This window comes from Coturnix japonica, chromosome 3 (genome assembly GCF_054131305.1).
Source record: "Coturnix japonica strain WE chromosome 3, WE-NBRP24, whole genome shotgun sequence".
NCBI lineage: Eukaryota > Metazoa > Chordata > Aves > Galliformes > Phasianidae > Coturnix > Coturnix japonica.
The window spans coordinates 31,865,550-31,892,911 of record NC_140665.1 but is presented as its reverse complement, the minus strand read 5'-3'; the positions used below and the strand labels follow the sequence as shown (position 1 = coordinate 31,892,911).

General features: G+C 39.6%; 2 protein-coding genes across 8 annotated transcripts in view; one reads left to right on the top strand and one right to left on the bottom strand.

Annotated features, from left to right (window-relative positions):
• LOC107311309 (visual pigment-like receptor peropsin) lies at nt 1–27,362 on the top strand. 3 transcript variants are annotated; one of them, XM_085543273.1, is made up of 8 exons: nt 1–211; nt 1,400–1,473; nt 3,693–3,801; nt 9,857–10,062; nt 20,001–20,100; nt 21,288–21,392; nt 24,582–24,805; nt 25,449–27,362. In XM_085543273.1, exons 2-8 carry the CDS (start codon nt 1,414–1,416, stop codon nt 25,884–25,886), a joined length of 1,242 nt encoding a protein of 413 aa, XP_085399399.1. In that variant the 5' UTR covers nt 1–211; nt 1,400–1,413; the 3' UTR covers nt 25,887–27,362. The 3 variants fall into 3 exon arrangements, with proteins under 3 accessions (XP_085399399.1, XP_015713230.1, XP_085399400.1); XM_015857744.3 differs by lacking the exons at nt 1–211; nt 1,400–1,473 and having other exon boundaries at nt 3,562–3,801; XM_085543274.1 differs by lacking the exons at nt 1–211; nt 1,400–1,473; nt 3,693–3,801; nt 9,857–10,062 and adding an exon at nt 17,746–17,936.
• The window catches only part of LOC107311311 (uncharacterized), a 31,273-nt gene continuing 25,246 nt past the window's right edge, over nt 21,336–27,362 (bottom strand). For 3 of the 5 annotated variants that reach the window (XR_001553985.3, XR_014944703.1, XR_014944704.1), the window contains exon 3: nt 22,909–23,115. Coding sequence is in view for 2 of the 5 variants with exons in the window: in XM_085543279.1 (XP_085399405.1) it covers nt 23,049–23,115 (67 nt within the window). In the remaining 3 variants the exon portion in view is untranslated. Of the gene's footprint in view, nt 21,469–22,903; nt 23,116–27,362 lie in introns of those variants that run through there. The other 2 variants (XM_085543279.1, XM_085543278.1) reach the window with 2 other exon arrangements.

Sequence of the window (27,362 nt, the reverse complement as noted above, 5' to 3'; positions counted from 1 at the left end):
ATGCATCATCTGGGGAAAGAAGAATGAAATTATGAATGACCGCTGTGATCTGAGTTGCCACCATGATGATTTCTCCAAAGTTCATCTTCCTCCAGCTAGAATGACTCCAGCTGCATCCTGTCTAGGTTCCCCCTTTGCTGTGATGAAAAGCTGTAGTGACTGTTTGCAGTCCTGCTTTGTTTCGATTATTAAGCTGTACGTCAATGAACAGGTAATTGTTCACAGCCTAATTTCTGTAGTAGCAGACAGGACAGGTATCAGGCTTTTAGTTTTACTAGAGAAACCACCAGCACTATATGAATGCCTGGCCTCACAAGAGGGTTCCTCACATTTGGTGGCAGTGTGTTGTCAGCTGGAAGCTTGTCCTTTGTATTTTCCTTGCAGTGATGTATCTGCCTACTTGTGTTTTAGTGACTGCACTCTCAGGAGTACCATGGCTGTTGCTCCTTGTAGTATGCCTTCATCAGCTAAACCTGTGGTGGGTTGTAGAAGTTAAAGGCTACCTTATGATCTGAAGCATAAAGCTACGGGTGTTCTCTAGTTGCTTTCTTGAGGCCTGCTAATTGAATGCTGCCCACTGTCTGCAGTCAGAGACATGGCTGAGCTTTTCTGGTTTGTTATCTTTGAGATAAGTTTGTGGTTTTGCCTCCCTACGCAACATGTAGTTATCCTGCCAGGCAAAAACCAGTTCCTGCAAAACAGCACACAGGTGTGGGTGGCTGAAAACATGTTTGTAATTAGCAGCAGTAATTTGAGGCTTTGGACAGTGCTTGTTATTGTGGCCAGAGAGGCAGCTGCACCTAGCCTCAGTTTATTCAAAATTAATTTCATTAGCTTTTATCCACCTGAATCACCACGAAGGGCAACTTTTAACCTTAATGATGTCAGGAGAGGCAGGGGAGATCTTGGCATGAGGGCAGCTGTGCCAACTGGAAAGGAGAAGGAGCAGCCTGTGAATATGGATAAGTGCTGTCCTGAAATAAAGTAACTCATGTGATAGGAAGGAGTTATGGTTTTCCTTTTTCCTGCAAGTTTAGACATGAAGAATATCAGTAGTCACTAAACTTTCTCTAAGAGGTGAAACCTGGCATGAGAGAAAAGCAAATGGTTAATATATGATGGTAAGGAACAATGTAGAGCAATTATGGGAAGTGCCTGATTCCCCATTACCAACTTTATACTTCTGACTTAAACCTTGTTACACAGCTTACAGGTGGTTCTCTGACCACTTATAGCTGTTTTCAGATGGGATCGTCTGCTAGATGCTTTCCAAGTTTTGGTCTTATTGGAGGGAGCGACTCTCTCACTACCTTGGCAATCTCCATTAGACCAGTTTGGTTCATGGTGGGTGCAGGCACGTGAACTGGGCATCAGAAGAAAAAGCATCTTTCCTTTTCAGCATCCCAAGAGGACATGTTATTTTGGATTTCTGAATACAGAGAAATAAACGCTATTACAGGAAGTTCAGAAAAGGTAAGAGTGTAAGAATCCACCTTGTCTAGAGCTTCTCTGCTAGTCTCCCAGGCTGATTATTGTTATAACATGCTCCTATTATCTGCTCTCACATCTGGATTTTAGGAACCCAGGTTTGAATGGGAAGCTGTGGGGTGTGATCCTTACTAGGTTGTGTCTTCTGGGGCGCCTTGTGCCAAGCAAGCACAAAGTCAGTGGAAAGAATCCTCTTCTCTGACATGGTGACAGACAACAAATGAATGCATGGTGTCTTGGGGTTTGCTCGTGTTTTTGCTTCCTGAACATAATCTCACCTGAACACACTAAGATAGAATTCTGTGTTTCTATCATAGTTTTAATGAAACTATGAAACAAGAGAAGAAAAAGCATTGTCAAAAAGGAGACTCGCACCTTCCTCACCATGGCCCAAACACACCTGTGTGTGTTCTCATACGCTAATGTTTGCTTTGTTCTGGTAATGGTTGCTTGATGATGTGAGTGAGTAAAACTTCATTGAAGCCAATTCAGCTCTATTATACTGCTGCCTGTAACCAGTTGCCCTATAAATACAGTTGACACCACTGCTGTTTCACCTTGGTCTATCTGGAATTGTCTTTTATCTGGCTAAGCTGTGACAGCAGGTTTGGGGTGGGCTTTCTTTGTTGTTTGTTTGTTTTATTTTGCTCTTATGATTGGTTAACTATTTCCTGATTTGTTTTACTTGCTTTTGCAATTGTGATATAACAATGCCTTCTGCAGGGATAGGAGTAGCAAGTGGCTCTTGTGTGTAGCATGTAAAATTAAATGTTAAAGTGGCACTACTGCAGCATAGGGTAACACAGGCCTGCTTTCTTAAAAGTAAACATTGCAAACAGCATGCAGCTAGTACAGTCATTCCCATTTATCCGTTGATGTGTTTTAAGCATTACTGGCCTCATCCAGTGTTTATAGGAGGTTCAGGTGACCATTAGACAAAGCTCTGCATAAATCATTTCAGTAAGTCTGTTTGCTTGGAAGCAGTGAACAACTACATGGTCACATTTCAGAAGATAATTTCTTACCAATATGAAATTTGTTTTCTTACTGTATCAACCAAGTCCACAGACATCACGACAGGGTTATTCTTTTCAAGGAGTTAGCAGAGCTAGAGGTGTTAACATGTGTCACAACATCTGCTATCTTGTTGGATACAGATGTTTTCTTTCTTTTATTTGGTGGGGATTACAAAGATACAAAGAAAAGTGCAAAGTGGAACAGATTGCCCAGAAAAGCTGTGGATGGCCCATCCTTGGAAGCATTCAAGGGTGGGCTGAATCAGCTATGGGCAGCCTGAGATGGTGGGTAGCAGCCCTGCCCACAGCAGAGGACTGGGGCTGGGTGGACTTTGAATTCCCTTCCAACCCAAATCATTCTGTGATTAAAGACTAAATATGCTCTGAGCTGAATCACTTAAAGTGCATAAAATGTGTCAAGAAGACAATAACTCACTTTTCAACAGTGGGGGAAAAATCCGGCTGTACTTAGAATGCACAACATAGGCAGGTTCTTAATGATGTAAAAAGAAGAATCGTGGATCTTAAGGCACTTTCCAGTAGAGGCCGAAAACTGTCTTTCCTTTATTTGAAACTAGTAACTATCCTGGTGGTAAAGTAACTTCAGAGTTGATTTCTTCTGCTGTACTGAAGCTATGTTCTCAGGCTATGAGACACTGTTTGGTTTTTTTTTTTGGTTTTTTTTTTGCTTGTTTGTTTGTTTTTTAAACCTCTGTAAGATATTTTTCCTCCAAATATCATCTGAATTAAAATTCTAATGGACTTTGGTGAAGACAAAAAGACAAAAGTAATGGCATTTCACTGATATACCGATATGCACAGCCCTCGTTGGTGTGTCTGTAAATCCGTGGGTTGTGTGGTTGTCTTTTTGTTAGACACACACTCTTCATTCAAGATTTCTGTAAGCAGCTGTAATACGGATGTGAGGAAATCTGCTGCCTTCACCGGTCACAGGCTCACAGCCTGTACTAAGAGATAGGATTAGATAATAAGAACAGGTTGGGAGGCTACAAAGCTCCTGTCCCTTGCAATTTCCTTCTTTAGGTTATTAGTCTCGTTGAAGAACTTCCTTGAATAGTCTGAGCAGAAACAGAAGGCTGGATTTATTTTGTTTTTTCCTGGTGTTTGGGACATACTGGGGAAAAGGCAAGTTTTGGCTCATAAGCTTTGCTGAAAATGTCTGTCCAGTTGTCTCCACAGGCACCCTGGAGGAACAACAACATCAGTTTTCTGAGCAGGGAAGCTGTTGTCACAGAACAAGGAGAGACCATTATAGGCTTCTACCTACTGGCTTTAGGTATGTACTGTCTTGGCTTTGTTAGTGAAATTACACTCTTGGTAGAGTTTGGTATAAAGCTTAAAGTGATTCAATTGTTTTTCTTCTGTAACAGAACAGGGTGTTATAAAGCACAGCTTTTTCTTCAGCTATTACAAGATCAAAGAGGTACAGCCTTATTTTGTTAACAGATTAATAACCAATGCAGAATTTTTGAGAAGAAAAAAACCAAGCTTGTAGACTTTTAACTACTGTTGGCTGAATTTAACAAGCAGGAAGACTTAAAAAAGAAAAAGGTAAAATACCCTCTCCAATGTATGTAATAGTTCTTTGCTACCGAGAAACGAGAAGACACTGAATTAATGTCCTTTGATTTCCAGAATTTTGACTGGTGCCAGTCAGTTGGCAACCTACAAGTACTTCCTGGAGAGGCAGAAAATACAGCTCTACAGGTTTTGAACTGTTAAAATATTTGCACTGGTTTTACTTCAAATGTTTGACGTTGGTAATAATTAGACCCTCAAACAGGATCTCTTGGAGGTCTAAGGTCTGCAGATCATTACCCCTTGCTAACAGTTTCAGTACCATTTTGGGTCCTCCTGCATGACAACGTTATGTGGGTAAAGTAAGGATCTGAAGGTGAATATCCCAATGTGAACTCACTTTGATCCCAGCACAGCTTTGCATTTTTCTTTTTTAATGTTGTCAACTTGGGACAGACCCAATGCAGGATATAAGCAAACATTAGGAAACATTAAAGAATGCTGGTTTGGTAGGTAATCAGAATTTCCAATTATACACCCTCACAGGAAAATGTGAAAGTAAGAACTTATTGCATCAGTTGTTCTAAACTGCATATTCAGAAATGCTTCTCCTGTTGAATGACTGACCTAAGTAGATTTTGTTTTGTTGTGTTTTTTGCTTTTCTAAGTTTATCACACATTGCAAGAAGCTTATTAGCCTTTAGGGTAGTGCTTGAGAAAAATCTGTGGGTGTTACAATATAAAATGTTAAGTATTTTAATATGTTTATATGAGATCTTGTGGTTTTTTATTGGTAGGAAGTATGGGCGGAGGAAAGTTGTGTTTGGAATAAAATAGAGGTCCTTAAAAATAAAAGAAAACACAAAAAACCCCAAACTTCTATCTTAATTATAAGCTTAATTAGAACAGTGTCTGTAAGGTAATGCAGAATTGTCCCAGTTTATCCCCAATCTGTTCACATGCATGTGAACCCTCACAAATGGTTGCACCACCAGTTAATGGATTAATCAGATGAATTTAAGTCTAGAAAGAACCTGGTGGGTCAGTAAGGCCATTCCCCTGCTGTGGCAACACATAATCCCATTTACAAAGCTATCATGCTTCCTCATATAATTGGCTAGGGGCTTTTTGCTGTTGCCATTGCTGTCAGTCTTCCAGTTGACTTAGTTCCTCTGCTGCATAGGAACTTCTTAAATCATAAGCTAAACTAAACACACCAACTTTAGCCTTTTTCTTCCTCCTTCTCAATGAAATAATTTTTGATGCCTGCAGTTTTTGCCTGCAGCCACTCTGTATTCCTACACAGGTTACCTCATGGTCAAACCTGCATTCCTGGTCAGTAAATGATGGTTCTCTTTATCTCTTCTACATCGCAATATTGTTTCCTCTATCATCATAGTTCATCACCCTTGGAGCTTTTTGCTGTTCCAATTAGAACTCATTCTTTGGTCACATACTAGGACCTAAACAAGGTCTCACTATCACCATTCGTTAATGTTAACACCTCTAGCTCTGCTAACCCCTGCTGGTGCTGCCTGTGCATCATGCTAGTAGTGCACACTTCTTCCATCAGTTGACAAACAAGGTGTTTTCCTCTGCTGCTTCCTGATGCTGACCTCACATCTTGTAGCAAATACATTTTAGAGTACCTAAGTGCCTGAACTTTTACACTTCTCAGTTAAATTTCATTAACACCTTATTACTGCAGTCTTCAAAATCCCCTTGTTACTTCTGTATGCTATCTGGTCATCCTCTATTGCTGATAGTTCTTGTAAGCTTTCAGCAGCAATGCCATGGCTGCTAATGCTTCTTCTGGCTATGCCAAACCTTGTGTGAACACAAACAAGGATCAGCCCCATCTTCTGGTGCTGATCATGGAGAAAATTCACTATTAACTTCCATGTATGTATCATGTATGCTCAGATCTATTTGCAGTATTTTACTACTCGCCTATTTAAGGAAAGAAGAAAAACAAAAAAGACCATACAGTAACATATAGAATTTTTATTGAAGATATCTTAATATTTCTACGCTGATTTGTTTGGGAAAATACTTGTAGGGCATAAGCTGCTGTTCAGAAATGCTTATTATCACATAATCTTTCTATTATCAACTCTTCATCTTCCCTACAGAAGTTGGCTTAAGGACCTGTAATAACTCTGTATGAAATATAAATAATTCTGTAATTAAAGACTTTGTAAATAGGATCTCAAGGACAGTAAGAAAAGCTGTGAAGTTTCCAATTGGGTGTGCTGTAAGAGCCACCACAGTGTCTTCCAAAGGACTCTGTAGCATTGCTGCCAAGGAAAATGAAATGCCAAGTGAGTATGACAGAATATTTCATAGAGGGCAAATTATGTCTTTCTGTGAGTACTCATATTGTGAAGGCATGCTGTGAGGGCATTACCAACCTGATCTGAAAACTGGAACAAACCGCAAGGCCCAGACTTGCCTTTAAGTGGCACACGTTTCCGAATGGTGATGGTATACTGTTTGACAGGTGACAGGATGAGTGTTATTTTGGGACATTATTTGACAGCCAAATCTGAGAAGGTGGGAAAGGAAACGAGCTATTCACAAAGCATTCATCCACAAAATGATCACGTTTATTGAACAAATAATCTCTCCGTGCCTTGTCAAGTTTAAAACATGATGACTCTTCTTTCTGCCAGAATTGTCAATGTGCCCTGGGTACAATATTGTGTCTGTATAATTAGCGGTGGCGATTAAAAGCAGAGCAAGATCATTTCACAGTTACAACAGTTAATGACAGCTTTGTAAACTACATTTTCCCACTGTTTTAGATTAGAAAACTTTACAGCAAACCCCTCCAGACAGACATTTATGCTTGTGTACAAGTAGTTGAATCAGCTCTTAACTTCATTCAAGTCTGCTCCATTCCTGAATGCCTAATCCAGTTTCCTTCGTACGGATCAGGTCATTTGCCAAAGGAAAGGTACAATTTGTCCTGTGACACTGAGCCTTCAACTTTTGTTATTGTTTTCTTGAATCCTTCATGAGGATTTGTATATTTCAAACTGCAGATGGGTGAGTTGTAACACTCTTCTTTTTCTAGAAATGCTGTCATAATATTTTATAAGTAAAGGACACATAGCAATGCATGTCAAGTAAAGAAGAGCCTGAGGACAGAAACCTATCTCAGCTGAGCATTGGAGCTGTCATCCACTGAAAATGTGGATGACCAGATGAGAGCTTTATGTTCCCTTCTACCAAACTTAACTCTGCAAAAACATAAATCTAACATGGGCAGTGTTGTTCACTGTCCTTCTCATGCACATTAGAGGGAATAGAGTGTATATGGCTGCATGCTCAGGCTTGGATGGAATTCAAGCAGGAATCTTCCTAGAGTTGCTGCATTCTCCCTTAGCATTCCCAGATGAACTGGTTGCTGTTTCCTGTTTCTTTCAGGAGAGAAGTTTTCATTTTCCTCAGCCATTTTTCTGGGTTTTCAGTTTTCAGTTTTCTGGGTGCACTTTTTACACTGTCTGCCAGACACTGAGTTGATACAGGGCTTTGCTGATAGGGTTTTAGCTCCTGACTTCCACCACTTGCTTAGCAGCCCTGCTGTTCTTCCCCTGCAAGTCATGGGAAACAGAACCAACCCCTCTGTGTGAAGAGCGTTGACATCCATGGAGTAAAATGCTCCATTAGGCTGTATTATTCCAGGGGAAACATTACTGCTGAATCTATAAGGGCAATACAGTGTCTTTCAATATTGCTTTCCATCCTTTTCCTCCTACTTTCCAATGTATGCAAATGTGAATACCAACTGTATTACTGTGGATGGAGAAAAGCTCTTCTCAGTGCTGTTCCAAGAAGTAAAGGTGACCCCGTAGCTGTTCAATGTTTAGTGACTGTCAGCACTCATTTAGCTGCTTTGTTCTGATACTGCTCATCTCATGGCAGCAGCTCGCAGTCCTGTCCTTTGTTAAAGAGTGTCAGTAATTTTGTTGTACGTCACTTCAGAATTGCCATTATCCCTCATTGATGAGCCCAGAACAGACATCACTACATCTTATGAAGGCATTGCATTGGCTCCACTCTGAACTTTGGGATGAAGTGCTCAGTTTCATCCTATCTGTTATTTCTCTCTCAGCCACTTACAGGTCTCCACCTGAACCCGTCCTTTCTAGCCAGGGTTGCCTGAGGATTCTGAGACTGGGTTTTTTCATATCCTCCTGTGAGAGGATATTGCTGGTATCCTGTAGAAGGTGGAGCGGCTTCTCTCAGCTGACTCTCTTCCATCCTACATTTTACTTAGAGGCCACCTGATGACACCACTGCTCTTCACTTCAGCATTCACAGTTCTCTTTCTGGGATCTGGATTTGCCTGCAACCTGCTCTGAGGCACCTTCTGCCTGCAGAGTAGCTGAGGAAGCTCCTGCTCTCATCCAGAGCACAGTGCCCGGTACTGTGTCTTTAAACCCTCAGTGTCTGAACATATTCTCAGAAGTGATCACAACTACCTCGTCTGTGACATCTGTCACAGCTGTATTGTTGTTTTGTTCAGTGTCTTCCCTAAGATACTCAAATTGAAAGCTCCCATGCCCTCCAGGCTAGGGGGATTTTCAAGGACAACCTTCCTATCAATTACATCATATTGACAAAGTTGTACTGTTAATGAAGGAGGTGATTTTTTTTTTTTTTTTGTCTGCCATTTTAGTGCTGTGCCTTACTACTGACAGGGAAAATGTTCCCCTGTCTACTGCCTTGAAAACCATCTTACCTTAGAGGCTGTAGAGCTGATACATGCAAACAGCACATCTATCATGGTTGCATTGCAAACTGTCTGTGTTCTGTCCTCCCCTGCCTTTCTATGCCTGTTAATGGTACCAAGACTCAGCAAAAAGTTAGAAACAGTTCCCAGCTTGAACTGCGCACTGTTGTTGGAAATGAGGCTCCATTAAGAAACATTGTCACCTAGTGGCTGGAATAAGATGTACTTACTGTTGTTGATCTTAGAATGATATATATGCTTATATATGCATGTACGTGTATATATACTCACAAAGAAGAATCTTCATGTATCACTTCATCAGTGTCTACTTCTGGTTAATGCCATATGTTGACATATCAGCTCTTCCCAATTCAAAAGCTCTTTAGTGAGCCAGACTTGTTTGCTAAGTAAGAGGCTTTTTGGCAATTCTGCAAAATGAAGTTATTAGGAAGGAAACTAGTCTGCAGAAAATCTGTTCATAGTGCTGTACCTAGTCTGTCCCTCCCACTCTAGACACAGGAGCACCACACTGGGATCCACATAGGTAATGTCACTGTCTTTGTGCTTTGCTTTCTGATATTTCAGCTTGTAATGCTCCCAGGTGGCCTGGACATATGGAGCCCAGCAGAGAAACACTGTGTTCCTTCCCATCATGCAGGCTTATTATGCTTCCTAAAGGAATTCTGTGTGTTTTCTGAATACCCAGAGTTGTTATGCAATGACATCAAGTTATATCCTCCTTCAGTATGTGTATTTGTATATTGCTGTGTCAACATATAGTACCAGTACACTGAGATAGCAGCTGCATAAAGTGGTGGTTCTTTGACAAACCCAGCAGCAGTGTTTTCTGTTTGTGCCATTTGATTGCCAGTTATTCACTTATTCTTGCTTCTGCGATACATCTAGCTACTTAAAAAGCGCTTCATAGGTAAGTTTCTCAGTGGTTAAAATAAACTGTTTCAATTCACTTCTAATTGAACAAAAAGGATATTTAGAAGAGATCGTACATTTACACCTTCAACTGATACTTGTTCACATTCGACTTCAAAGTGTTGTTTGTTTGTTTATTTTTCAGGTTGGATGTCTTGGTTTGGAAATAGTATTGTGATTTTTGTTCTGTATAAACAGAGACATCTTCTGCAGCCCACTGACTACCTCACATTTAACTTGGCTGTATCAGATGCCAGTATCTCTGTGTTTGGTTATTCAAGGGGGATCATTGAAATATTCAATGTCTTCAGAGATGATGGATTCATTATCACGTCAATATGGACTTGCCAGGTAAAACTGGATTATATTTAATTAGGCGATATAAGTGTAACTATTTCTGTGCATGTGCTGTGTATAAGCAACAAGAGAAAAAATGCTGATGCACCTTCCAAAATGACAGTGTTCTCTTTTGTTATGTCCATAAATCTGTGTTTGATCAGGTTTTGACAAATTCTCAGTGACTTTTTCCTACCACAAAGGTCAACATTCCCACCCAGCTGGCTGATGCTATCGTTAAATGCTGCCCTTTCCCTTACAAGGCTTGTATAATGCAAGTTTCACAGCTATTGCATAAGAGCCGTCCTTCCTTTGCAGTTTTATTCTGTGTTCTTGTGGACACTTGAGGAGATCAACACCGATCAGTTCAATCCACTAAATACCATAGAGAAGGTTTATCAGTGACTAGAAGGCACTGCTATTGTTTTGGTATTGTTTTTTGGTATGTATTGTTATAATTTTCATAGAAAAGAATACTTATATTCTTTTTATTTTCTTATTTATATCCCTTTGTCTTAGATTTATTTCTCTCTTATTATCTGTGCTTTATATTCTTTTTTTTCTTATCTGTGATTGCAATGTTTCACTAGGGGACTTCTTGTATTTTACGAGGTATTTTAGGCATTTAAATTAAAAGAAAACAAGATAGTGAGTTGACTGGGGGTTGGTGTTTATGGAGGCAGACATTCCTTTCCTTCTTCCTTTCCTTCCTTCTCCTATGCTTACCAAAGAATACTTAGCTCTCTGTAGGTAACAAGTCTTTCTTTTCCTCTACATGAGCAATTGGAGAATCTAGCTTTATCTACTTGCGGTACTTCCTCATGTCATACCTCCCTCTCATGTTGGAAAGTGAAGGCGTAAGCTCTGGTTCTCTCCAGTTCCTTGTGGCCAGCCTGGTTGTTGGCAGTTCATGCAACTTTGAGTTAATTGTTAAGTTCCTGCTTGACAAGGCATTCAGAGCATCCATGCAGGACCTGAGTACACCCATAAATCTCAGCCTGCAGCTACTCATACCTAATTGGTTGTATTCATAAGTCCTTGTGGGTTTGGGGTCTATGGTAGGATGAGTGTGCCTCTATGGCACAGTCATCCCTGAACTTGGAAGCAGGAAACTTCAAAAATGTTATTAAAGCTAATTGTGAAATATTCACACATACAAAGACAGAATATAAACATGTCCCATAGATAAATAAGCACAATCCTGGCTCCCTGGTGCTGTCGGAAATATCTATGAGAAAGATTATATTTAGTGTGAATGTCTGTTTCACAAGGAAATCAAAAAGCTGAAACTGACAGGATAGCCTCCGGCAAGGTATAAAGAAGATCACGTTGTAGGAAAAGAGAGAGCGGAATAATCCTGTTTTCTTTTCTTAGGTATTTATTGTTTTTATTTAAAGAGGAGGTTTGAACTATTGTGCACTGCAGCTGAGGATACTTTTACAGCTTGCATTTCCTTACTCTGGGAGTGAGACTTCCTACAGAAGGCTCTGATTAACCTAAGATCTGTAGCTTCATTGAAAAAAAAAAAAAGATTTAATTTCTTACTCAAAATGTACATCTAAATCAATCTGGCAGAAAAGATTTTATTAAAATGAAGCTCATTGTTTCCTTGGCAAAACCCATTATTACTCAAATCAGAAAATCTACAAGCTCTTCCAGAGGCTGATAAGTCCTGGATGTATTTTGCACAGATCTATGCTGTGGCTGTTTTGGGAGGGGGTGCTACCATGTAAAACACAGTACACAGGAATCAGCACTATGTCCGTACCCATTGATTTGCAAGGGAGTACTCTTGACAGCACATTAACAACTTTCCTAAATAATCTGGTTTGCAAAATGATACAGTTGCTTCTTTCAGAACCTCTACAGAGGATTATCAAAGTTTAAATTTATCATTTAGAATAGGAAATAATATCCCATTAATGTTAACTAAAAATTCATGGCAGCTTGGAAAAGTCTTCTTTTACTCCTTATGAATAGCTGGAACTGGTTGTGACTTGTTGAGTGAAGTTCAGGATATATTCAGCAACAAGTCGGGTTTGTGTTGAAAAAGTATTTGTTCAGATATTTTTTTTACTTTCTGAAAGTACTGTGGCTAGCTTCAGGTATTTAGGTAGACCATTGTACAGAAATAATGAGAAGATTCAATATTTTATTATAAATTATATGTTTCTGTGTGTGCACAGCCAGCCACCGCAGAGCTAGTTCTTAAACTGTTTAGTGCTGAACAGAAGTAGGGTTTTATTGCATTAGTTTTTCTATTTATACAATCTGATGCATTCTTAGCCAGACCAGAATGGGCCTCACATCTGGAACATAGGGGAATAAGGACTTTGGTGCCACGCAACTGAAGCCCATCCTTTCACCACAGCTCTCTGTCACAAGTGTGTGTCTCTGTTGCCTCGTCTCACTCAAACTCCTAGGCCAGTAGCTGAGATCACATTGTGGCCAACATGCTGTCAGCATGACCTATGTGTTCCCTTCCCCATCTTAGCTGATGTTGCTAGGACCTGAGAATGTGGGCTTTCTGTTACTGTCCATTTCACTGAACATTTGCTCCTGTTTGATCAGTCAGCCTCTGCTGTCAGGTATACTTAGCAAAACTTTACTTTTCCAAGCCAGTCTGTCATTTCTGTTTACGAAGAAAATTCATGAGCTCTCCTCACTTAATCCACAAAGCTATTTTCCTTTCCTCTGCCTTGGGCTCTCTTCAGTACCCTCAGGTGACGTTTTTCAAACTGTAGGGTTCACCATTCTTGGCTGTCTCGGATAGAGGGAGTGGGGAGAAGGCACACAGATAACCTCTTCTCCAACAGCCTAGTCTGTGAAAACTGTAACTATCTTCTGATAAAATGGCTGTCTTGTTTTATTCTTGCTGAATAGGTAATATATGTTGCTCCTGTACACACATCTCTGTACAGAATCTCCCTTCCGTACAGAAAAACCACTACTACTCTTCCTCACACCAAACATTATTTTTCTTTTTGGAGGCTTGAAAGAGCTCTGCTCTCAAGAATGAGGCTGTATGGCAGGTCTGTACCCAAACACTGCTCAGCTACGTGCTCTGTACAGACATGATTTTCTAAGGGTGGTCTTCTCTCACAGCACTTTTTATCCCTTCCTTGCTGTAACCTTGTGTTTTAGTCCTGATCAGGACAGAGGAAGGAGAGTCTCTGACACATTCGTTTTTTGCCTCTCGGCAAATCATTGGTACAGTTCATCTAGTAAAGTTCAGGTCAGTGAATATAAGCCAATGACCAACAGACATCTGTTCCATACTGACCATGTTTATAATTAGAAGCTACCTCAAGATATATTTTTGTCCTTTCTATATGTTTTTATCCATATGTTCTGCTGAATTAGAAGTTGCTATGAAACCTGTAAATAATATGGCACTGTTTACATGTAGGAAGTAAAGGAATGTTAACTCTTTGATGTGAACACCATTTTCTTCTAAACCATATTAATCCACCAACAGAAACCTTTTCTTGTATCTGCTAATCTTTTGGTGAATATAAAAGTTGCGGATTTTAGGGAACCTCAATATAGTGGGGGGGGGGGGGGGGGGAGGGGGGAGTATTATAACCCATCTGATCCCCAGAAGCTGAAAATAGACTGTGGCTTGAAATGTTTCATAATCCTCATTCTTTGATTTAAACTAGCTTCCACTGACTTTATTTTTGTGAGTCTGTAAAAGTTGAGTCAGTGTTTCTGTATTAGAGTGTGTGTTGGTATGGTATTCCTCTACATTCTGGGATGACTGGTCAGCAGTCATATCTCAGTAGTCAGCACAACCAATGTAGGTAGGAAACGCAATGGCAAATGGAGAGAATCAAAGTAAAAAGTCACAGACTTCTTTTCAACTCCTGTTAGATGAGAGAAGAGAATAGTAGGGAACTGTCTTCACTAGCACATCTTGAGTTCACTGCTGCTCATGCACGGTTGGCCCAAAATGCACGTTGCAGGAGTACATCCATCTTTAGTATGGCTCTCTGCAGCTGGCTGGCTTGAGCAGAGAATTCCCATCCAAAAACCAAGCTAGCTCAACCCTGTTTGGTGTAAAACTCTGTATCCAGATATCCAAAAGTGTAGCTCTAAAACTGAAGCTGGGACAAAAGAAACCTGAATTTTTCTCTCAAATCATAATGGTACAGGAATGTGACCCAATGTCTATTTAGTTTATAAGTGCTCAGTTATCCACCTATATGATGTAGAAGGAAATCAAACCAGATGTAAAAATGGAGTGGAAAAAATAGCTATTGAATATCCTAGTGCAGTGCTGTGGTGTGATATTGCTGGGATTTTATTTATATATAGCTTATCATTCCTGACATTTCAGTAAGATGAAAATAACCTGCAGTCAAATCATGGAACTGGCACTAAGAGCATTAAGAGATAAAAGAGACGCTAAAGGTGCTGAAGAAAAGCTGTGTAACTTTAGCTCTGTATTCAGCTCAGCCTAACACTCTGGTCCACCATGAAAGGTGGGATGTGGAGACTGAACTATAAAGCAAATTCAAAAAGTGATGTCTTTTGTTTTGCGTGTACTGTGCCACACAATGCCTCTTCTGCACCCAATTATGTTCTTCTGCCCAACTTTTCTACTTAAAATATTACGAATACTGGACTGTCACCTCACTCTCTGAGCCTTTCCTTGCATTACTGTGATTTGGGTATGGAGAAAAAATTGTGGATGTATTAGTCTTCCCTACTTATCTATCTCTGGTCTGCCTTGATGTCATCTGTAGAGTGTGTATGTTGCAGTCAAAGAGGTAAAAGCAACTCATGTAGACATGTGTGAGCTAAATTTTAATGAGAAAAATACTTCATCTATAGGGAAGAGGGGGGGAAAAAATTCCTTTGCACAAACAGAATCATTAGCAACATAGAAGATCATTTCAGTGTAACTAATGTGACTGCAGGGAAGTTATGCCAGTTTTCATTAGCTATGAAATCTCCCTTGTTTTTGCTGTAAATGATTATTTCTGCAGCCAGTTGCAACAAATTAAGTAAGAAATATATTTGGTACTAGAAAAATGGAGACCACTCAGACTATCAGTTTTGGTGTTTAACAAGACAGGCACAGCCCCTCCTGTGTCATCCAAGCACTGCCTGGAAAGGGCACTCACTGTCTAGCACTGAGCATACAGAGCTGAGAATTCCCAATGCCTGAATTCCTGTTCCTGAACCAGCCCCTCTTCCATCAGGACCTTGAAACAGGATCAGAGTAGCTGTGTAAGAGATCTCCAAGTAGTCATTCTTCTTGTTCCTACTGCCAGGGTGTATGCTAACTATTGAGTCATGGCCTGAACCACTGATTGAGCACCTGGGGAAAGGCAGTGTCAGCCCTAGGAGCACAGGTGAAGGCAATTCAGCTGTGTGAGCAGAAGGGGTGGACCTGGCTGCACCTCTCTTAGACCCCATTTAAGGGCTGACTGTCACTGGAGAAGGATCTCTGGAGGTTTCTCCTTTGTAGAGTTTTCCCCTGTGAGCCTAGATCTTTGGATATGGGTGAGTCCTTTCTTCCTTCCCTTGCAATGCTTTGTCCCTCTTATTACATTTCTTGTATCACCTTTCCATTGTGTTGATCTGATAGTTACACAGGCATATAACAAATTTTTGTCTAGGCCACTTCCATGTGAACTGGCACCACTACTAGCTTGCCCTGCCTTGTGCCTAGGAGCTTTATGAGCATAAGAATAGCTTCACTGGTAGGCACTCAGCCAGCAATCAGAGGTGACCTTGTATTAACCTGGTGACAGCTATGCAAGCAGATTCCTTCTTGCTGGGTAACAGCACATGCAATTGTCCACTGGAGAACTTGGAGGGTCACCTGTAATTTCTGGGCTGGTGGAGCCTGTGAATGGTCTGCAGGACCTTCTCCCTTGAGAAACATGTAAGCCTACAGAAACATTTACTACAACCTTTTGAAAAGGCAAAACTATCACAGTTTTACTTTTAAAATTAAAGTGTTATTTAATCTGATGTTAAATCTGATGGTCACAGTTATTAGGGCAGAATTATCGTAGGCCACAAAGCCAAGCTTTGCTTCTTTGGAAATGTAAAGATGAAAGAGGTGACTAGTGAGGCTGTTTTCTATCTGTCTGCATACAGTTGGATCTATGCATTTATAATAATGGTACTGCTATCAATAAGCAAGCAGCCTCTGATTTCACACCATCAAAGTGGAGTGGACTTTGGGCTTAGGCTCTCTTTTATGCAGCATTGCATTGACATCCCCCAAGGATGATGCTGGAGTTTCTTATCTAGTGCTATATTTCCCTGTATAGTGTTTCACAGAAAGACAATGGTAATACAGCATTAACCTAGAGCCAGGACAAGCAATGTAGATGTAATTCTTGCATCTAGTGAGGTTCTATAAAGAAATTCTGAAAGAATTTGTTAAATTCTGTGCACTTGGTGCAGTTCAGAACCACACACATTTTTTTATGGGCATGTTCTACCGTGAGTATAAGTTGTGACCAGAGAGAGCAGCAACTTTAATAACTTGAAGTCACCCAAAAGTAACTATAAGTAGAATTTCATCAGGCCACTGTATAAACCCAAAATGACTACACAAAAACAAGTAGACTTATTTTGAATTATTTAACATTGCTAAAGCCAAAATATAAATCTGCGTATCTTAATAGCTAACATCAGCTATATATTTATGGTAGATGGATAAATAATAAAATTATGTATCTGTAACTGTGTAGTCTAACTAATGCATTCATACTTTTCCTGTATCTTTAAAATGTATGCCACCAGTAGAAAGATTTAATCACTTGGTGAATGCAGAGTACTGGGCATCTGATGTTCTCACTTAATGGCTTAAACTGTCTAATCCTGTTACGTATTAGTTCTGATTGCCTATCAGAAAATTACCTGCTGCTTGTATCAGAAACACGTAATGGATTGGATTAATGTAATCACCTCTAAATAGAGCTACCCTTGAATCATGCTGAGGCATTTTGAAAGACAGAATGCAACCATAGCACAGCAGTGTGATGTGAATAGAAGACCGTGGAAATTGTGGTGGATTGTTTTTGCTTCCTGTATTTGACTAAATCTTAAAGAATCCATTTGAGCAATGGGAGTTTTAAGCAGTCTGCTGTGGAGAGTGATTTTTATCATGAACCCTGGCTGTTCTTCCACTTGACAGAGGTTATTTTAAGAGAAAATAGTCCCACTGGCATATGATTGGTGTACTGGAGGGATGGGAGAATAACGTAGTCATGAAAGGGTATTTTCTCACTGTTAACTCTAAGAATTTTTTTTTAACTTTAAAGCATTCTCTGTTATAAATTGTGTCAAGCTGTATTTTTTAGAGATTTATTAGGTGCTTTTTTGACTTCTGATGCTTAAGGAGGATTATTTCGTGTATCTACTTAAATTACTATCTCAGAATAATCTGATTTGTATTTATAAAATTATTTTGAGAGATCTCATTGTGATTAATTTAAATACTTGGAGTGTAAAAAAATAATCCCTTTAAGAAGATGGTTCGCTTTTTCTTTGAGTATTAATTATTTCAAATAGAGGGGAGGTCTGCAGCTCTGAAGGGAAGCTGATACACTAGAGAAATTGCAGTAGACTCCTCTGTTGGCCAGAAGAGGGAGCGATGCAGCTGCTCTGGCTAACGAGATCACTGTTTCAGCCTAAATTGAAATGTAATCGCTTCTTGGGCTAACTGCTTTCGTGACATCAAACCTTGATTCATACAATAACAGGCCGCATTTTACTCCGTCTGCTGTAAAGGAAAACAACCCTTATGTAGTAACTAGAAATACATAAGAAAGTCTTTAAGGCAGTGAAATTTGGGTACGCCCAATCTCATAGCTAAAATTGTGGCTGTGCACTGGCGATTCCAGGCTTCCCCTATGTTGAAAGTAAGTTTAAGAAATGAGTTTGCATGCGGAATGATCTTTCTGTATTTTGGGTTGTAGATACTATGGCAAGAATATTAGTAAGATCAGTCTTTTCTTCAGCTCTGCCTTGGCCTCCAGGCAACATAATAAGCCAGTTCTGTGAATGTCTGCATAGCCAAAGGAGCAGCGTGGGTATAGCACTGAAAGAAAAGATTTTAAAACTGCTGTTTTACTCCTATTTCTTAATGGGTATAAAGGAGAGAGATCAAGATTTCCACATGATGAGCTTGGTGTAACTCTTATTTCACATAGTTCTGACAATGGCTCAGTCCTATGAACTGTGATGATTTAAGGAAAAGTGCATTTTAGCAGAGTATCACTTGAAAGAAAGTATTTTGGCTTGTTCTTTCTCATGATGATAGAATTTTATCTGAGATGATGAAGGGCAAGAGGGTGTTTCTAAGCTCCTCCCTTGTAGGTAAGTGTGCCTGTGGGCTATTTGAACCGGTGACTGAATGTAATTGTCTTGTTTTGCTCTGACATGAGAGAATGGGGGATGGAACAGCTGTAGTCACACCTGCAGGTGACAAAACATACCTTGATGTATTTCAGGAAAAAAACAACCAGTTTCAGTATACTTTCTATACTAATGGATACACATTACTTATGTTCTCCTCCTGTATTAAATCTCATAGCCTTTTAGATTTAATTTCAAAGTACTTCTTTGAATCATCCCCAAAATACTGCTTCCTTTCTAATCTAAAAACTAATGTGATTGGTTAAGCTTATGCAGTGTGGTTTTTCAGTAGCCCTTGGCCATGCTTTACTCTTCTGCTTTTATGATGCATTGTTAGAGCAGGTGGAGTGACAGCTGCTTGCATTAATAAGGCTAATGAAATGCAGAGCTCATTTTTGTATCCAGGTGTTTCAGTAACCTTCACAACATGTAGTGGGCAAAATTTAGCCAGGTGCAGCTTGTAGTATGTAGCAGAAGCACTCAAAGTAGTCTATTTTCTCTTGTCTGCGTTTATACACCAGGTATGAATCAATTGTATGTGGAGCATAGGTATATTTGGCTTGTTGCAGTAGCAAGACTTGATGGTAAGAAAAAACATCAGTGAAAGAAATAATGAACTAGTCTTTTTCCTAACCCTTCACCCAATTAAATTTATACAGTCTGCCATGGTCTCAGTTTTGAGCTTGGATTAAAGCTCCAGATTCAGCTCTAGGGTAAATTAAATTTCATGGGAGTTGTGCCATTCACACAAAGACAGTTTGTTCCTTTGGAATAATGTTGTGCCTCTCCTTTGATATTTCTACTGCTTGAATGCCAAGTCAGCCTGGTGACACTTGCGCCCTGTTCCCACCTCCCTTGGTGTACAACTGGTGCCTTTGAGAGCTCTTCTGCTCTGGCTGGTTTTGTACATTACTGCAAGCTTCAGAAGAAGCACTACCCTCAGCATTTTGCCTGGATAGTTTCCTAGTTCAAATCGTGTTCCTTAGCAGATGGCTATATCCATCTTCACCAGTCAGCAGCAACCCCATTCCTAAACCTCACTTGGTAAATAGCACATGGTCAGTAACACTGAGACACAATCCATTTGGATGATACAGTTTTGTGTGATCTTATTTAATATTTTGAAAAGCTTTTCTTGCTCATCCAAGCCTATTATCTCCTCTTCTCTCTTTGACCTTAGGCTCATAGGTACAGCTTATATTTTTTTGCCATACCTCAGTGTGGTGGTTCCAATGCCTTTTTACACATTTTGGGTTTTAATTTATTTCATTTCAACTTTTTTTTCTCTTTCTTTTGGCAAGTCATTTCATGGAAGCATGTGTGTGAGGGTGTGTTTGCGTGTTTATTTGATGCACATTACAGAGCACTTCTCTAATTTCTGAACATTGACTTGCTCACTGATCCTATAGAAGATGACTGCTCCTGACATCTTGTATTTCCGTGCTGGTTGGGTTGCTGGATAAACTTTTGTGAGCATTAACATGAAAATGACAGGAGCAATCCCTGCAGCTCTTTTCCCTCTAGGCACTCTGCAGTAAGAGAACACTCTGTACTGCTTTGTTTTTCAGGTTGATGGTTTCCTCACACTTCTCTTTGGTCTGGCTAGCATTAACACCCTCACAGTGATCAGTGTGACTCGCTATATAAAAGGCTGCCATCCTGAGAGAGGTAAGGAATAAAGGCAGATCCAGTTGTGCTTTCATCAAATTTGCTGTAAATCTGTTCTCCTTTCAGTTACAGAATTTACTAGTTATAAATTAGGTGCACTGGAAACCATAGCATAATGTAGTCAGGTACCTGCTGTTGTTTCCAAGGAAATAAATAGAAGGCGTCACTTTCAGAGTGACCTATGCTCATATTCTATAAATTTCTCCTGGTCTAGCTTTCACCATCCTTAGATAATGTATTATCAATTTTCATGCCGTTATTATGAATGGCTTGTACCACCTCTCAAACAAGAACCCATTAGCATTTGTATTTAAAGCTTGCATAAACAATGGATACAAGATAGATATTTTTCGTTCTTCCCTTCAGGAAGTCATAGAGAGCAATAAGGTTTTCCCTGAGCCTCCTCTTCTGCAGACTGAACAACCCCAGCTCCCTCAGCCTCTCCTCATAAGGCCTGTGCTCCAGACCCCTCACCAGCTTTGTTGCCCTCCTTTGAACACAATCCAGGGCCTCAATGTCTTTCTTTCAGTGAGGGGTCCAGAACTGGACACAGTACTTGAGGTGCGGCCGCACCAGAGCTGAGTACGGAGGACAATCACTGCCCTGTTCCTGCTGGCAGCACTGTTTCTGATGCGAGCCAGGATGCTGCTGGCCTTCTTGGCCACCTGGACCACATCCAGCCAAATCTGACAAAATATTCAGTATACCATTACATAAATGTTAAGGAACAGAGATGGGTGGCTGCATACATATTTTCTGGATAGACAAAGAAGTAACCACACCAAATGGCAACAGTGGAACAGGCCGACTCATTTGTTCTGAGTTGCTAATGAAGTTTGACCAGATAGGTTTATTTGCTCTTTTTTAAACAGTGAAAACTTTGAAACGAATAAGAAAATGCCATGAATTTAGACTAAACTTGATCATTTCTGCATAAAATGTTTGTTTCCTTTTTACAAAATTGCAAAACACAACTCTGACAAAGTACTTTGTATTTCTGCAGCAGTCAACAAATGTTGTCTGAAAAAACAGCCATCCAGTCCCACTGCTCCACAAGTACTCTCCAACACAAGCGTTTGTGAATTTAAGCTTTTCTTATAAACACATTGTTTTGTCTTAACTTTTTCCTCAGATAGATAGTTGTGTTTTCTTCAGTATTGTTTTCTGGTTAAATCATCTCATTGCAGCTCACTGTATCAGCAACAACAGTATGACAGTGGCTATGGTCCTCATCTGGCTAGCAGCCTTTTTCTGGTCAGCAGCTCCACTGCTCGGCTGGGGCAGCTATACAGGTAACAGGTATCTTTCAGTTGTATTTCTTTGGCACCTCTCCACTGAACTGATCTAAGATACTTACTTGTCTTCCTCCTGTTTGTGATAAACTCGATTGATTAGGAGTAGAACTGAGAAAAATCATTCATCAGGTAAGATGGATGTGCAGCCATTGCCTGCTTTGGTGTCAGCTATAAAGATATTTCTTGAAGATATTACAGGAAATACTTAGATCAAATGTGTATTAACTTTGAGGGGGGGGAGGAGGGGAAATAGGGCTATAAATATTTGGCATGGTTAAGCAATGAGATAAAGGAAATTATCAAAACACATCCTTCACAATCTGTCAAGATTAGGAAGCTAGAAAATAATTCAAGTTCCAGCAAGTTAAACTTGAAACTACAGTAAGACAAGCCAGAAATATCTGGTGAAACATTTCAATGCAAGTAAGAAAACTAACACAGCAGAGGATGAAAATGGTGTCAGTCAATCAGAGAAGTGATGAGGGTGTAAGATAAGGCCATAGAGAAAAAAAAATAGGAAAACAAAAAAGTAGAGAAAAATTTGATTAGCGAATGCTGAGGTAATTCAAAGGCTAAGGGCCATTCACACACTAGAAAAATTCATAATGGGAACCAGTTGAGAAATTGTCTCAAATTAAGTCTCTAAACAAACCAATACAGTAATTTCAAAGCTAAAGCACCTTAAGTAAGAAACCAAACATCTGGGGGAGAAGACAAATAAAAACACCCCTAGCTTCAGTGCATTTAAAATAGCGTTTACCCACTGTAAAAAACAAAACATGGATCTAGGTTTTATAGGGCTATGAAATCATAAGCAGAATGCTCAGAGCTGGACAAATGGGGAGAAACTGAGGTATAATCAGAACACAGATTAAAATGTGAAATCCTAGGTCTCCGTTGTGGCTAAAAAGAGGTTGTAGAATGAAGAAATAAATAAAGTCAGCAATAGCTGGAAACTAAGGCTAAGAGACTCCGAGATCAAGTGCTAGAGAGAAGTTTAGGGCCAGGGCAAGTGTTCAGAAAAGACTAAAAACAGTACTTCAGCATGCAAATATTAAGTATGTAAGCTTTGAGGTATTTCTGTACCTTTGAAGGATGAATGTGGGAGAGAAACAAATTCTAAGAACCTTGAGATCCTCTTCCCAAACCAAGCTGTTATCAGAGTACTAGGCCCAGTGAACCTGCTGTTTGAGACAGGACAACTGTTCTAATTTTATGTAATGTTTCTTGCACTCTAGGTATGTCTTAGAAATTGGGTGGTCTGGATTTGTCATTTGCTTTGAATTTTGCATTTCCTAGTAACCTGGACTTTTGTATGTACAAGAATCCAACTAGCTCTTCTTCTGTAGAATGTTTTCTTATATCCCTTTTTGGCCTTAATTTGGATCCATGGACCCCCTGTAAGGGCATCCAAGTGCCCCCTCTGGCTCCTGCTGGAAATTTGGATTCAGCTTCCTAACAAGTCTTCAAGACAGCTTCTTTCAGTGCTTCTCCCTGCTGAGAATCACAACTGTTTCAAATTCCTGGTTTATTTGACTCTGAACACATTTTCCATAGAGAGACCCCTGAAGACCTAAGAGCCCAGCAATGGCAGGTCTGGCAGCCAAGCATGATAGTGACAGCCGACCACAGCACGACTTCCTACCTGTCACTTCAGCACAGCAGCTGCAGAGGTCCCCAGGCCCCCACTGACTTTTGGAAATGCCACTTGCTGGTGCTCCTGCAGAGAAAGGGAAACACAGCTCTCAATTCTGACACAAAATAAATCTGCAGGATTTTCTTTTCATTTCATTGGGAAGATGCTTTATTTGACTTTTTCAGTCAAAAGTTTTCATGAGCCAGAAATCAAGAATTAAGTCAGTCAGAAGTGATGGTTATCTTTTTGAGTCATATCTTGCAATCTATTGATGAAAAAGAAAGGCAAAGGAGACCAAACCAATAAATAAATAAATAAAGATGTTTCTATTACTGAGCACAGCCAGAAAGCACTGCCTAAAGCTTTTGGTGTTAAAAATATCAAGCTCTTTTTGATGAGACTCAAAAGAGATTTTAATCTTTTGCTCCTTTAATTTATTCTATCTGAAACTCCCATCACCCATGAGGAATTAACTCTGCAGGAAAAAAAAAAAAAACTCCCATATCAGTCAATGTCAGTGAGAAAGCTGTTATTAAATCATACAGGCTTCACCTGTATCACATTTCCAGGACCTGTTAATACCTGACTTCTGTATTTTTTGTTCATACTTCAATTAATAAATAATTCAGTCTCTTTCCATGGCACTTGGGGGGGGACAGGGGGGAATGAAAAAAATAAAAGGAAAAAACAGCCTTCCCTCTGCAAACAAAAATCCACAATTCATAAACTACAGGAAATCCTTGATGCTTTCAAACTGAACTTTTCTGTCAGGACACATTTACAAACACATCAAAGAGACTAGATAAGCCAACTGTTATTCATAAAAAGCATTTAAGCAGAGACAGCTCTTTATTCCCATTGCCTTCTCCCTAGCTATCTGATCAGCTACTGTCCTTTTCTAAATCCCACTAGTTGAAGATCCTGCCGTTTGCCTGACATTGTTTTTAAGAGCTTGCAGCTTCTTTGTAGTTGCTTTCCATTTAGAAAGACATGAAACGTTTTGCTAAGCATTTATATACTTCATTTTCTCGTGTTCCCTATTTGCTTTCATTTCTCCCACTGCAATAAAATTTTAACTGCCTTATTACATCTATTTAAGAACATTAAACAACCACTCCACACTTATTTCTTACTTACTTAGCTATGTGACGACTTACATGCAGCATACTGTATCTTTACAATTACTTGTTATGCTGCTACAGCAGTCACCTTAGAAAGTTACCTTGCAGAAGAATATGCCAAATAACAAAAGATAACATTCTTCAATATCAACACACTAAATGAACACCGATTTTCTAGTGAAATGTCACCATTTCCTGCCCTGAAACAACAGTTTGTAAGTTACAGATTTACACTGGAAATCTAAATAAGGCAGAATGATAGTGTGCATTAAAATTGCAATGGTCTATAGAAGTAATTGAAAAATTGCTAAACCAGAAAAGTGTTTATTGCTCAAAAGATGCAAAATACAGCATTAAACAAGATAAATTAATCATACAAAGACAGATAAATGCTCTAAAAACGCTAACCAACCTACCTTTGTTTTCTAGATCGCATGTATGGAACATGTGAGATAGATTGGGCAAAGGCCAACTTCTCTACAATCTACAAGTCCTATATTGTCTCCATTTTTATCTGCTGTTTCTTCCTACCTGTAACAGTCATGGTCTTCTCATACGTCTCAATTATCAATACTGTCAAATTAAGCCATGCATTAACAGGACTCAGTGATCCTACAGACAGACAGAGGAGAATGGAGCGCGATGTCACCAGGGTAAGTCTGGGATTCACATTGTGGGATTTATCTCAGTGAAAGCTCTCTGTCCAAAAATTGCTCTTAACTTGGACAGATGTGAACAAAACCTGTAACCCATATTCAATTTCTTTGTAATCGCTACTGAGTCTGAACTCGGTGAGCACATGGATTGTTTAGAACTCCCTTGGTTGCTTAATAATTGTAGCTACATCACAAGAGAAAAGTAAATATAATTAGAACAGGTCATACAACACAAAAACAGAAGTTTGGTTTGGCATATTCTCTTTCAGAAGAGATGTTACTTTTGAGAATGCACAGAAGTTACAGGGGAGCTTTGGATTTACTTATCCTAGATTGAAATCTACACCAAACCTCCTAAATTCATAAAAACCTGCAGGGAATTGCAGCTGTTTTTGTTCCATTAGATAAGGCACTGCTCATGCATACCTCATGCCAAATGAGATATATAGCTTCTAGGCATGGCTAGTGCTATCAAAGAACAGCTTTTGCTTCTCTGTGCAGTCCTATAAGCCATATATTCAGGAGAACCTGAATGTTTCCCTTCTAGATCAGTTTCTGAGCTATTTTTTCCCCCACTTTATTTCACCTCTGATTTAGTCTTCTAGAATAGATTTAAGGCTGTTTTCCTTCCGTCTTCTAGGTCTCTATTGTTATTTGCACAGCCTTCATTATTGCATGGTCACCATATGCTGTCATCTCTATATGGTCTGCGTATGGTCACCCTGTGCCCAACCTTACCAGCATCCTTGCCAGTTTGTTTGCTAAGTCTGCCAGTTTCTACAATCCTATTATCTACTTTGGAATGAGCTCCAAATTTCGGAGGGACATTTTTATCTTGTTCCATTGTGCCAAGGAAGCCAAGGACCCAGTGAAGCTCAAACGTTTCAAGAACCTCAAGCAAAAACAAGAACCTTCTCAGAAAGAAGAGAAGTATGCAGCAGAAATGCATCCTGCACCGAGCCCAGATTCTGGTGTGGGAAGTCCAACCAACACCCCACCTCCAGCAAACAGGGAAGAATATTTTGGTATTCTTGATACACCATCTAACAACCCTGACATTGAGTGTGATAGACTGTAAGTTTTGTGGCCACTTCACAAATGCACCCACTTTGTGTCCAGGAAAACCCTCTTCAGATCACTAAGTGATATCTCAACTCCCAATCCATCCATTTCTTGCTATAGCACTGACAACTACGCAACAACTCAAGCAAATCAGATGACAAATATTTTCCTTCTGTATAGGTACAAAATGCTACAAAACATATTACATTATGACCAGCACACACAGTGCTCGAAACATTCAATTTTCACAAATATGAAAGAACAAGCATTAGCTAGCAAAAAACAAAACCAAAAAACTAGTATGTTCCTATTCCAATTTTATCATCAGATTACATTTCCAAATCTATTTTCTACTTTTCAGCAATCCCAACCATAGTGGCTCTCTTTAGCTCTGTGGTGTAGCACAGTCCCCACCCATAGGAGAAGATGGATCCTCCTGAAATTGCTATGGAACTGCTGCTCCAGTTCTGCAAGCTGGTAGGCACAGCTGCTCCTTCCCTACAGGAGTAGAATTGCTATGCCCACATGGGTATGCATCAGACTGCCTGTGCACACCCAACTCTACATGTGTCTATGCAAGTGCTAGGAGCTGTAGGTCTAGGTATTTTGTAGTTGCTGTAGATTTAACAGAGACTTTATACTTTTCCTTGTTTGTTTCCAGAATTATTTCCATCTTCCCTGACATTTCCAGTGAGCAGGGCCTGGCTGTAGCGTGCACATGCCCAAAAGCTGGCTTTAACTTTCCTGATGTTTCTCTCTATCTCAACTGCTTTACTAAATGACCATTAAGGTGGAACATGAGATGTTTTGCAGCCAATGAAACACATGACAGTAAGAGTAAGACAATAAGAGTATCGAAAAAGTATGACATCAGTGCTATTTACAAAATACAAACTGACAACAATTCACTGCTGCTGTTAAATAAAGTTTTTGTACTTACCTACTATGGACAAAAAAATAAAAATAAAAGAAGACTTTTAGATAAATGCAAATATGTAGAAACAAAGGATAGAAATTTAAACAGCAACACTACAGGATTAAATCAGCAGTGAGAATACCTGACACTATAACACCCAATTATACCATCAATTTAATTTCACAGAATGAAAGTAAGGAACCACATGTTCATAATTCCCCATCTTAGTAATTAACTGAGCACACAGAGATTTCCATCACAACATCTTTGTATTAATCCTGGAAATTCTGTGGGTTCAATCAGTGCCATTTTCATGCTAAGCAAGGGTGGAGGGGGGGGGGGAGAAAAATTATTAAATGATTTGTTGCTAACCTCATTGATATTTATGACTTTGTGGAATCTTTCATGTTGAGCGTATGCTCAGATATAGTTGTTTTCCAACAGTTTGTAACTTCCCCAAGAAACACATTTGGAAAAATCAAAGTGAGCCCACCTTCATCTCCTCCATTACTCTATTTGTTTTGAGAAAAGCACTTGTGTTTTGAAGTTAAAAAGAAATAAACATTTTAAGCAACA